This window comes from Anabrus simplex, chromosome 2 (genome assembly GCF_040414725.1).
Source record: "Anabrus simplex isolate iqAnaSimp1 chromosome 2, ASM4041472v1, whole genome shotgun sequence".
Classification (NCBI taxonomy): Eukaryota; Metazoa; Arthropoda; class Insecta; order Orthoptera; family Tettigoniidae; genus Anabrus; species Anabrus simplex.
The window spans coordinates 1,158,063,468-1,158,076,836 of record NC_090266.1 but is presented as its reverse complement, the minus strand read 5'-3'; the positions used below and the strand labels follow the sequence as shown (position 1 = coordinate 1,158,076,836).

Below are 13,369 nucleotides of genomic sequence, written 5' to 3'. Positions count from 1 at the left end.
GCAACACATGCTGTAAATCCCCTACATGCATGCATATATGCATATATATTCATACATATCATATTTTCATTATTGACTGTTATCCTCTCATTGCACTGTCTGCGATCCTCTGTGAATGAACTAAGCTCTTCCACAATTCTCTATTTTTAAGTACCTCTAAAGCCTCGATTATTTTCACTTCTCTTATCATAAATCTTTAGATAAGGAGTCGCCTAATCTATTCGTCACCTTGGTCTCCTCTGCTTCTGTTGCCCTCCATGATCGAGTCCAGTATTCTTCTGCACTCCACCATTCACCTCACACGACCCTACCGTCGAAGACGGTTTATATGCACGGTTCATTCGTAACTTAGAATCTAAAATTTATGTAAGGTAGGGCGCCCATATTTTATCCCCTTAGCAGATCTGGACTCGTAGAAATTCAGGAGTAGCCTATTATGGATAAGGTTAGAAATTCGTACATATATTACTGAAAATACTCTCCACTTCCGGGCAAATAACAATGAAACTGTTATAATGTAAGACAGACAATATTTGACAAAAACGTAAGCACTGCAAAAACTAAACTACCAAAAAGGTGTTCGTAATGTTGTCCCCCACCAAATTCATGAAAAGTAGAATTAATTTTAATATATTTTCCTTTTCTAACCTTACCAAACACTTTCCCTATAATGAATTACTTGAAGGCCATTTATATTTAAAGTTTTCTTGGTATTCTTTTTAATATAGTATTTCAGCGTTGCACGTGGGATGTTAAACGCTTTACTTGCACGTTTGTAACACATTATCTTGTCCCTCACTGCCTTAATGGCCTTTTTTATAGCCTCCTTATTCCACTGCTGGCATTTTCCCATCTCAAAATAATAATAAACATCATAAATATCAAATAAAATGAACGGGGACGGAATTACGAACATTCTCTGGTTTATTATAATGACCGCTGCAGTAGCTCACGCCAGCCACCTCACTGTAGGGATTACACGCCAGGAACTACACTACTGAACTGCAGTCCAGTATTTCATACACATATCAGTGCTCACTCTAGGAATAACAGGCTCTTAATTTGAATACTGCACTAACTCAGCTCAACATGAAAATGTAATGCTCCATGTACAGACATGCACATTAATGGTGTCCCGACATAAACAATCAACACTGCCCCACTCCAGTACTGAAAAGAACGGGAGAGAGTGAAAGGGCAGTGTTGAAGGCCAATCCAGTACAAAACATGGGGGAACGGAGTGAATGGGTAGTGTCGAAGGCACAATGACTCACCTTCTCGCTTAACCCTTTGTTGCCTGACGGTACTTTAAAGTACCATCTCATATTTCATGGCTTTGGAATTATTCGGTAAATCCTACCCTTGTATTTTCCTCATGGTACTTTCAAGTAACTAATTCTTGAAACAGAGATATTTCATTTTTGAGGTTGGCATTGATGAAAAAAGCGGGAGATCGTTTTATTCTTAGGAGTGTAGTCATAGTGTTACCACTGTAAACAAATGACATTTTGATTGATTATTTCTTTGCTCCTATTGTTACATTCGACCTGCAAGTGATCTTAGTACATGTAAGTATGCTTCTATAATGCAATAAAATACTAAAATTGATGAAATTTGCAATTGGTGCGGATATATAGCTAGTAAATGGCAAGGTACTTAGAAGTACCGTCAGACCATATGGAGGGTCTCATGTTATCATATCCAAAACCGAAAGTAATGCTTTCCTGCGATGGACATCAGTGTTTTTCTATGGAAAGACAGTAAAGGTGTGTGCTTAGCATCTAATTTCCATGGAACAGAAGCCAGAACTGTTTCTAGGAAACAGAAGGATGGAAGTCATGTTACTGTTGATTGCCCGGTTGTTGTGCAAGACTACAATGCACACATGGGTGGAGTGGACCATGCTGACAGACTTCGTATATGGTTTAGACTGTCGATCCAAAAATGGTGGCATAGATTATTTTGGGGGAATGATTGAGATAGCATTTGTCAATGCCTACATCATATCCTGTAATCAGAATGAAAAATCCCTCTAATGGCATTCCGGCATAATGTGGCCCTAGGACTGGTGAACAAGAAAGAAATTCCTCTTCCAGAAAAACTTTCACGTGATATGAGGTCACCAAAGTCACCAGAGCAAACCTGTCTACCAAAAAGGAGGAAATCAGAATATTCTGTGCCCAGTGATGTCAGACTAAGTAATCGTGGAAATCATTTTGTTGTTTTTGTGTTTTCGAGAAAGAAGGTGCAGTCAAGACCGCATTCAAATTTTACTACATGTAGTGTTTTTCTTTGCTGCAATGAAAAAAAGAACTGCTTTGCAGAGTATCATAATGTGTCAGCTGTACAGGATGTATACAAGATGTTCTACATATGAACAATAATATTAGGAAACTTCACTCTTATTACACATATTTGCTTTAAATTTTGCTTTTACATTTTTGTAACAGTTTTAGGTATGAAAAACATGTTCTACTAATATTTTGAGACACTAAATGTGATATAATTCCAAAATGTGAACATTCTTATCTACCCAAATATGATGCCTCCTATATGCCTGACGGTACTTAAAAGTACCAGGCCCCCAAAACATACCAAAAATTAAAATTATGATTTGAAAGTATTAGCATTTACTATTTGAACATATTCCATTAGAATAAGGTGAAAAAATCAGGTATACTTATTATTTTTCACTATTCAGGCAACAAAGGGTTAACGCATTGCTGCATGGATTGCATGCAGACAGCCCGCTACAAGACTTGGTTGTGATCGAAATGGACACAGTGACGGATGTATGGAAGTACAGCATTAGATTACCTACTCGTCCGGCCCCGCGGTGTACGGGGCAACGCGTCCGGCCGCCCCAAGTTCGATTCCCGGCCGGGTCATGGGGTTTTAATTGTCAATCATTAATATCCCTAGCCTGGGGACTGCGTGTTTGTGTCGTCCTTAACGTTCCTCACATTCAACACTCAACACTTCCGCAATTCCAATTACACGCAGGTTCATATATTGTGCAAGTAGGGGCAAAAGAACTCTCTAGGTCGACGCCCCGAACAAATAGCATTTTAACATAAAAAATTAAAAAGTAACCTACTCTGATAATTATAGTATTAAGAGGTAAAGGAGGTTTTTAACCGAAAAGTATTTTATACTACAATAGTTAGGAGTATTTTGTAGCTGCGTTATATCGGGTCTACCAATCCTTCTTCACCTCGTTCTTGCCGTATTTCTATCCATCTCCAAACTGTCTTAAGACTACATGGTATTGCTTCTGCTATTTCTTGGGGGACCATGTGAGCCTCCCACATGTAAATAATACGGCCTCGGTTCACTTGCGATAAGATAGGAGCCATCTTATTACAATGTTACAGTATAACGCCGGAATACACACACTGTGTATTCACCACCACCTGTTCACTCCCTTCCCCTCCTTTTCAGTACTGGAGTGGCCTTCAACACTATCCCTTTACTCTCTCCCCTCCTTTTCAGTACTGGAGTGGCCTTCAACACTATCCCTTTACTCTCTCCCCTCCTTTTCAGTACTGGAGTGGCCTTCAACACTATCCCTTTACTCTCTCCCCTCCTTTTCAGTACTGGAGTGGCCTTCAAAACTATCCCTTTACACTCTCCCCTCCTTTTCAGTACTGGAGTGGCCTTCAACACTATCCCTTTACTCTCTCCCCTCCTTTTCAGTACTGGAGTGGCCTTCAACACTATCCCTTTACTCTCTCCCCTCCTTTTCAGTACTGGAGTGGCCTTCAACACTATCCCTTTACTCTCTCCCCTCCTTTTCAGTACTGGAATGGGGCAATGTTGATTGTTTATGTCGGGACACCATTATTGTGCGTGCGTGTACTCGGAAACTAAACATAGTGCACACAACCAACTCTCACAACAAGACAACGGGATGAGGCTACACGTGTGCGCGTGGCTAGATATTAGGTACCAACCGTGCAAACTGGAGATCCCTAGGGGAACGAAATTATGTGTGGGGACGGAATTTGGCCCCCCTACCTTACCCTCCTTACATTCTTCCAACCTATTTCAACAACAATCATGCTCGCTACTTTAATGGCTATTACTTTCAGATTATGAATAAGACATTCTGAGTCCACCCCTCTGAAGACAGACGGTTAGTTTTCTCTGAGAAGTCATTTCTTTCTTAAAAATGATCGATGATCCCAACTGCGTTCTCACCGCATTAGCTTGCTACACCTTGATTCGGTTGCACTTACTATATTTCCATCCTGGGAGAACACTCTCCTAAGTACTTCAAATGGTCCGCCTGCTCCAGTCGGACATACCCTAGCTGACATTCAGTCCTCTTAGCTTTCAACCAGACTGACTTCACTTTCATCTTGGAAGTTTTAATCTCTTTTCAAGCTAGTATTAAATTGCATTCTTCCTATACGGTCCGTTTTTAAGACCAAGTCATCAGCATAGGCCGATGTGCTTGCAATATTTCCACCCAACTGAATCCCTCCCCGTCAAGCTACATTGAATCAAGAACTCATTCTACCATCGCGTCTTGCTGTGGCCCGACTGTCAACATAAATAACTTTCATTGGCTGTGATAACTAGAGTTCGTGTTTCATGACATTTAAAAATCAGAGATTTAGCAATTTGATTTTCGAATTTAGCGTTTTTTAGCATCTATACTTCTCAAATGTAGCGGTTTGTATCAAAGTGGTTAAAAATAGGCATAATTTGCGAAGTCGCACACACAAGAGCTGGGAGTAAAATCATATTGATAAATCACACATTTCTCGTCATGCAGTTTTGAATACACTATGGAAAATAAGACAAACATCAATATAAGACTGCAAGAAGTATTAACACACACACGAATATGCATACTTATAAATTTACAAACACAATTTCAAAGTGAAAATTACTATTCTGAACGTATTAATTTATCACAGTACAACAGAGCTACACGGAAGAGGAATTTGAATGATGATTGAAGTACTCTTTTCTTTCATCAAGTTGTTTTACGTCGCACCGACACAGATAGGTTTTATGGCGACGATAGGATAGGAAGGGGCTAGGAGTGGGGAGAAAGCGGCCGTTGCCTTAATTAAGGTACATCCCCAGCATTTGCCAAATGTGTGAAACTGGGAAACCACGGAAAACCATCTTCAGGGCTGCCGGGAGTGGGGTTCGAACCCACTATCTCCCGAATACTGGATACTGGCCGCTTAAGCGACTGCAGATAGCAAGCTCGATGATTGAAGTACAACATGACAATTGAATACCTGCCGGCAAAAACGTTGTAACCCTCACTTTTCTAGAATGCTGGGTTTCCGTGCATAAACGATGTATGCGGTTAGAGTGAGGCATATAGGAAGTTATGTCGGCAAACATGTACGTTAAGCACCTTTTTTCTTTTGTTTAAATTTCGCCACGGGTCGTGCGGGTACACAAACGTTGTATCAATGGAGGAGGAAAGTCGTGTGTCGCTAAGTCCGAGTGTGTTCAACGATAAAACTTGGGGATGAAAACACAAAATTAAATATAGTATATGGAAGAGGAATGAAAAGAAATAGGCCTACAAGCGGAATTCGGGGCAACCATATTTGGCCCACAATAATAAATCAGTGCCTGGGAAAATCCTTGCTGAATGCTGTACGCTAATGTAAGAAAGTCATCGTGTTTAATGGGAGATTCATATGTCTTATATTTTAATGCATAATCAGAGTTTTTATTCTCGACTGTGTTATACACGTATATAATGTATTATATATGCACTGTATATAAATATGTCTTGCTCTTTACATATTGCTCATTGTATTCATTAAACGAGGCATTGCCTGTATCTGCGGAAAAGAAAGCTAATCTGCCAGACATGTGTCGATATATTCGTGAAAAATATCACGGTTTTTATGAGAATCTAAACAGAAAGTGAAGTGACAATGTAAAGTGTATTCATCATTGCAAAACATTCTCGCAACAATATTGCTGGTGTTCAGTGAATTCTGTTAAACAATGGGAAGCTCTAACAATGGGTACTGCAAATCTGAAGCGTGGTTTATGTTTCATTATTTTTATACAGAATAAAAACAATAAATTATATTCAAAGCTAAAAATATTTTCAGTAGTATAAACGTTGTAACCCGCAAAAATATGCTACTTCCGTTACAGTTACAACCTTTTTGCACGGACGTCCAACGCTCATCTCTTATATCTTGATTTTAAAGTCGCACATTGTCAAAATTATTATGCATTAATAACTAGTGAACTCATTTAAACTAATTGTCAATGGTAGAATAAGAATTCACAAACAATTCTCTTTTTTATTTGTTTTCATTCTCTCCTGAAAAATTTGCATTTTGAGGGTTACAACATTTTTGCTGGCAGGTATTCAATTGTTTGATTGGTGTTCTTCATTCGAGACCGCTTGAATACTTGACGCGACGCTGTTCACGTGCTGTTTGGGAAAAAAATCGCTCCTTGAGTAGCACATGATTTCTGCTCTTGTAGTGTTTACCCTAAACATCTTTCTTTTTCCACTCAAGTCTTTGATCGCAGATTCGACACATCAATATATCTGTATCGCTTACATAAAAATGTTCCGATTTGTACCTCTCGGTACGCTGTTTGATCGTCACTTCGCTTCTACCCATAGCTAACAGACAATAAATCGCTACCGTACTTTAAAACAGAACTACTACTCAACACCTAGGCTATGTCAAGAATAACCGACTATGATCAATGGTCAACACGAAGTGAATGAACGCGTGTGCTTGAAAGTGTAGCTGTTTGATTGGTTGTTCTTTGCACTGCTCTTTGGCCGTTGAAAGATATTCCACGCATTGAAAGATGTAAAGCGCCGAAATAATTTTTCCCTGAAATAAATAATAACATATATCTCATTTGTTCAAATCATCGTTTAAAAAAAGGATAGAACCGAGAATTTCGCATCTATTTCGCATAAATTTTATAATTTCGCATCTTGAACCAATTACGCATTTTATCGCTAATTCGAAATCGCCAAAAACCACTCGCAGGGGTCATATAAGATGAAGGAACTTACACTGACAAAGTTTCAACACATTTCGGATTTATCGCAGGTGCTAAAATCTACGAAGTCTGGTGATAATTTAACCCTGATCCCTTAATCTCTCAGTATGGCAAACATGGCTTCCCTTGGTATTCAATAACATGCCTTTCCTTGATCAACGAAACAAAAGCATATCTCCCTATTCCTCTCTTAGCATTCTTCAATCGCTTGATGCATACTGGAAATCTGGTCCTGACAGCCCCACTGTGATATGCAACCGTACTAGCTTGCATTTAATTTACTCTCCATCATTGTCCTCATCTTTTTCTCAAAATCACTCCGGAAACCTCGCCTAGTATATTGATCAAAGAAATATCTTTATAGCTGTTGCAATCCTTCCAGTTTCTGCTGGAGATAGCTGCAAATACTGCTTTCATTCTATCAGAAGTCAACTTTCTTAAATTTCATGTTAATCTTATTACTCCATGAAGAAAGAGCATTTCAACACATGAAGTAAATTTCGGTCTACATACAGTACATAATAGAAATTATTTTCGGTCTCAAACAACAAAAATATTGTTGCAGACTGTTTAGAGTTGCTGAATTGTTTCATTTTCATACAATTCGATATTTTCTTTTCTACAGTTGCTGACTGGTGCTGCCATCTGCTCCTTCGGGTTTATTGGCTACGTGGACGTAACGTCAGAGGCTAAACAGCACAATCCCAGACTGCGCACTACGGCCGGAGCAGCAGCAGTCTTGTTGGCCCTCCTGTCCTACTGCGTGATGGCAATTGTCCTCACCATGATGGTTAATTATCAGTAAGTATAGACAACCTTTTCTTAATGTGACATGCAGGAGCAGAAAAGGCAAGTCTAGCACTCAGTGATGTGATTCTTACAAAGAATGCGGGTGAGGTACACAGCAGGAACATTGTTCATGAAGTAAATAATAAGCCTAGTTCTTTATTACACAAAGTGACTCTGAATCAGCTTGCCATAACACACAGTGGGCTATAGTTAAACAAGTATACTACTGAACATGAAGATATTTTTCTGGAAGGAGAACTGACCCCCTTACTTTTTATTTTTAAATTGGCTTTATGTCGCACCGACACAGATAGTTCTTAACCGACGATCCCCTTATCATCGCCTCGGCAACTGTTAACAGGAAACACTAATTTATTGAAATTCCACCCCAGATTTATTTATTTATTTATTTATTTATTTATTTATTTATTTATTTATTTATTTATTTATTTATTTATTTATTTATTTGCACACTGGCGGATTTTATATCCCAATTACAGCTTCGTCAAATTTACACAGGACAATATTCGTACAACTAATACTAAATTAAGATCTAGATAACTACTATATTTTTTAAATTAAGATGAACATTAAAACTTGCAAGTAAAAATCAGCATAGTATAATTCTAATAAAAGCTAGGCTGAGCAAATGATGCAATGGTTCAAACCCAAAAACTTTACAATTTTTCAAAATTCAAACAGTCTGTCCCCGGGTAGTGGTAAGGAATTCCACTAAAAATGTAGCCGAAGACGTACTGAAATCTAAGGCACTATTTCTAATAAAAGTTAGGCTGAGCAAATGATGTAATGGTTGAAACTCAAAAACTTTACAATTTTTCAAAATTCAAACAGTCTGTCCCGGGGTATTGGTAAGGAATTCCACTAAAAATGTAGCCGAAGACGTACTGAAATCTAAGGCACTATTTCTAATAAAAGCTAGGCTGAGCAAATGATGTAATGGTTGAAACCCAAAAACTTTACAATTTTTCAAAATTCAAACAGTCTGTCCCGGGGTATTGGTAAGGAATTCCACTAAAAATGTAGCCGAAGATGTACTGAAATCTAAGGCACTATTTCTACGAACAACACTGTTGAAGGAATCGCATTCAGCGGTGAATTTATGTGGGCTCATATTCTACTCTTTTTTTTTTTTTTTTTTTTTTTTTTTCCAAATGTGACGTTATTCCTTGAACTGATGCGCGATACATGGACATTTAAGACAGAAAGGAATTCTGAATCATCAATTGAATTATTCATAATTTTGGAAAGGAATTTCCCAGCATCACTTCTTATTCGTGTTTCTAGACTATTTGCCTGGAAATTTTGTAGAAGTTCCTGATACGGTATCAAGTGCGGATAGTTGACCATTTTTTTGTAATTAGACATTTTAAGAATTTATTTTGTTTTTCAGTCATAGAGGCTTATACAAGGTGTGTCTGAAAAGTACGGCGAATGAACCCGTGTCGCAATGGCAACGTGTGGTAACACTGCATGTGAATAGAGAGGTATCTCGAGAAGTGCCACGTAGCGTTGAACACCCGGAGCTGAACCAGGTTAGTCTGCTACGGCCAGTCGAAAGTAATGCGTGTGATGAATCGTGGCATAGTGCAATGGAGCAATGCAGAAACAACAAGTTGTATTACAAATTGGAAAAAACGGTGACTGAGAAGCATGCGCTGTTGTACAAGTGTACGGAACTGAAGCCGCAAGCAGGAAATGTGTTTACGACGGGTTCAAGCGCTTTCGGGACGGAGTGGAAACTCTTAATGATTCACCACGTCCGTTCTGCATCTGATTTTGTCAGGTACACATCACAGCAATAAGGTAGGGGGGCCCATATTCCGCCCCTTTAGCAGATTTGGACTTGTAGAAATTCAGGAATATTATGGACAAGGCTAGAAACGGGTATATATTACTGAATATATTCTCCACTTTCAAGCAAGTTACAATGAAACTGTTATAACATAAGGTAGTCAATATTTGACATAAACATTACAAAAACTAAACTACCAAAAATGTGTTCGTAATTTCATCCTCCACCAAATTTATGAAAAGTACAGTTATTAATTTTAATATATGTTTCCTTTCTAACCTACCAAACACTTTCCCTAAAATGAATTACTAAAAGACCATTTATGAAAAATGTTTTGTTGCTATTCCTTTTACCATAGTCTTTCAGCGTTGCTTGCACGTGCTTTACTTGCACGTTTGTAACCCATTATCTTGTCCCTCACTGCCTTAATAGCATTTCTTGTAGCCTCCTTATCCCACTGCTTGCATTTTACCATCTGAAAATAATAATAATAAACTTTATAAATAAAAGGGGACGAAATTAAGAACATTCCGTGATTTATTACAATGGCCGCTGCATTAACTTATGCCAACCAACTCACTGTAACGATTACACACCAGGAATTACACCACACGATGAAAGGCAGTCCAGTATTTCATATACATATCAGTGCTCACTCTAGGAATAATAGGCTCTTAATTTGAATGCTGCACTGACTCAGCTCAGCATGAAAAATGAATCCTCCTTGAACACGGAAACTAAACGTAGTGCACACAATCAACTCACACAACAAGACAACGGGATGAGGCTACGCGTGTGCGCATGGCTAGATATTAGGTACCAACCGTGCAAATTGGAAATCCCTACGGGGACGAAATTAGGTGCGGCGACGAAATTTGCCCCCCTACCTTATCTTGTTATAGTTTTTACTGTTAAGTGTAATACTGTCATTGTGCGTTACATTTATGTGGTCTCGTAAACTATTTCGTAGAACATTACATGTGCAATTCTTACACATTGAGGATATCTTCAACGCTTTAAGCAGCGTTATGCTGAACCTCAGGAATGTTCTTCCCGTACCTAACGCCGGTCTTCTAGTGTAAACAATTATAAATAATTTGTTACTGTGAACCATCTTTTTAAAACAGGTATATGTGATCCCAAGGATATTTTTGCACAACATTTTATTATCTACATTCATTAACAGTTTAGGAATCGTAAGCTGATAAATTGTTCATGTGCTGTCTTCCTCTTAGAGCTGTTTCACAGAAACCGTTACTTCTCGACTTCCCTTTCATCACAGTTCAATATTTTATGCACACACACATCTTCTTAATTATAACTGAACATACATACATTGGTACATACATTGAGTCCGACTCATTGGCTGAATGGTCAGCGTTGACGCCTTCGATTCGGAGGGTGCCGGGTTCGATTCCCGGCCGGGTCGGGGGATTTTAATCGCGTCCGATTAACTCTTCTGGCCCGGGGATTGGGTGTTTGTGTTTGGCCGAACACTTTCCTCTTCATATTCAGACAACACACTGCACAACCAACCATCACAGAAACACGCAATAGTGATTACATCCCTCCATGTAAGGTTGGCGTCAGGAAGGGCATCCGGCCGTAAAACATGGCGAAATCCATATGTGCGACACAGTTGTGGGAAAAGCGGCGTAAGAAGAAGAAGAAGAATAATATACATACATAGCCTACATTGAGTTTTATATAAAGAGATTACTGCGTGATTAGTCGTATTATATTCTAAGCCATGTGCATCTCATGCCATACATCCTTTTGTGCAAAACAAACTTGCTCTCATCTAGCTTTATTAGAAGAGCAACTTCTTATAACGAGTGTCCTAGGACGCAATATTGACCCCTCAGAGGTAATATATGCAGCGGAGAGGTCATATGGTTCTAGGACATTTCGTACCACCGGACATTTCGTGCCACTTGACCGGCTGATTACCTACGAAGTGTCATTCCGTACCACTTGAAAGAGTGGGGAGTATTGCGAAGTAAAAAAGATATCCTTCTGCATGTATACATCTGTATATCCCTTGTCCACTACTGGCGCAGAAGCCTCCGGACGTTGTCACCACTATTGATGTTAAGTTTCAGTCGGGCGTAACCGATCTGATTGGCACACGTGTTAATTCTTATCTGGTATTCGTCATTCGCGGGTATCTACCTACTTCCACCTTCATGTAGTTTCCTGTTTCCGCGTGACCTTCAAGTACATATCGTCCAGTTCATCACAATCTTTTATTTTACTTAGGTAATATTCACAATAATAGTAATATTATCCATCCATGTGCTCGTCAGGCACATTGCGCCCGAACACGATGTGTGTTTCTGTTGTATTGTTTCGTTTCAGGATTTATACTTAAAAGAAATCGACTTTCTTATGATAATATTTATGTAAAGAAAAGTGATAAGTATATTTTAAAGGATAATTATTAAAATAATATACAGTAGAAGTTTTCTTCAGCAAATGTTGTAAATTATTTTAGTTTCTGATTGTAGGCTCATTACGCTCGCTAGCGTGGAAATGAAATCCCAATTTGACACTAAGTGGTACGGATTGTCCTCGTGTAAATATTTGAGGATTTCAGGAAAACCGTTCGCAGGTAGATAACGGCCTAAGTGGTACGAAATGTCCTCAGAAATAAAGTGGTACGCAATGTCCGTGGTACGAAATGTCCGGACACCGGTCATATTGATAACGCTGAGTTCCTTAGAAACGGGATGGCTATGACGTCAATTACATCAGTGTATTTGCAAGTCGTCTGCCTCGTCAGCTGTTTTGATGAACAACCGTCTAGTGTGACGCAAATATCGAACTTTTCTAGGGTCTATTAGCTTCTGAGATAAATACATTTATCGTCAAAAACGAGAGCCTAGACTTCAGTTCAAAGGGTGTGTCTTCGCTTAAGTTGGATTACAACAAGTGACACGCGAGATAGACGAAGTTGTAGGAAGTGAGATAGTCTACCGTACAAGCAAACTAGATGTCCGGTTCCATAGCTAAATGGTTAGCAAGCTGGCCTTTGGTCACAGGCGTCCCGGGTTCGATTCCCTGCAGGGTGGGGATTTTAACCATAATTGATTAATTCCTTTGGCGCGGGGACTGGGTGTATGTGCCATGTTCATCAACATTCATTCTCATCACGACGCGCAGGTCGCCTAAGAGAGTCAAATCAAAAGACCTGCACCAAGCCTCTCCGGAGGCCACACGTCATTATTATTAGCGAACAAGATGCACGTCATTTTTAAGTGAATGTTGATTATCGTGATCATAGAAAAATGATCTCTAGTTTTGGAAAGTCGCATTCTAGTGTTTTGGTTCCACATGCATTGGTCTGGTTTTGAACCGTGCCCACTTTGGTGTGAAACTAGAGACGATATCCCTCAGCTATCACGACCAGTAAACAATGAGACTCCATGTCCGACTCCATGGCTAAATGGTTAGCGTGCTGGCCTTTGGTCACATGGGTGCGGGGTTCGATTCCCGGCAGGGTCGGGAATTTTAACCACATTGTTTAATTTCGCTGGCACAGGGGCTAGGTTTACGTGTGGTCTTCATCATCATTTCAACCCCATCAGGACGCGTAGGTCGCCTACGGGAGTCAAATCAAAAGACCTGCACCTGGCGAGCCGAACTTGTCCTCGGACACTCCCGGCACTAAAAGCCATACGCAATGAGACATCGTAAAAATCAGTAGGGCAGAAGGAAGAGAGTAACGACCTTTGAAATATGGTG

The 13,369-nt window shown here is 39.4% G+C and overlaps 1 protein-coding gene across 1 annotated transcript in view; it reads left to right on the top strand.

Moving 5' to 3' along the window:
* Positions 1-13,369, top strand: part of tadr (torn and diminished rhabdomeres) — a 214,001-nt gene that overhangs the window by 81,681 nt on the left and 118,951 nt on the right. The window contains exon 4 of the mRNA XM_067140157.2: positions 7,649-7,824. Coding sequence (XP_066996258.2) covers positions 7,649-7,824 — 176 coding nt within the window. The remainder of the gene's footprint in view (positions 1-7,648; positions 7,825-13,369) is intronic.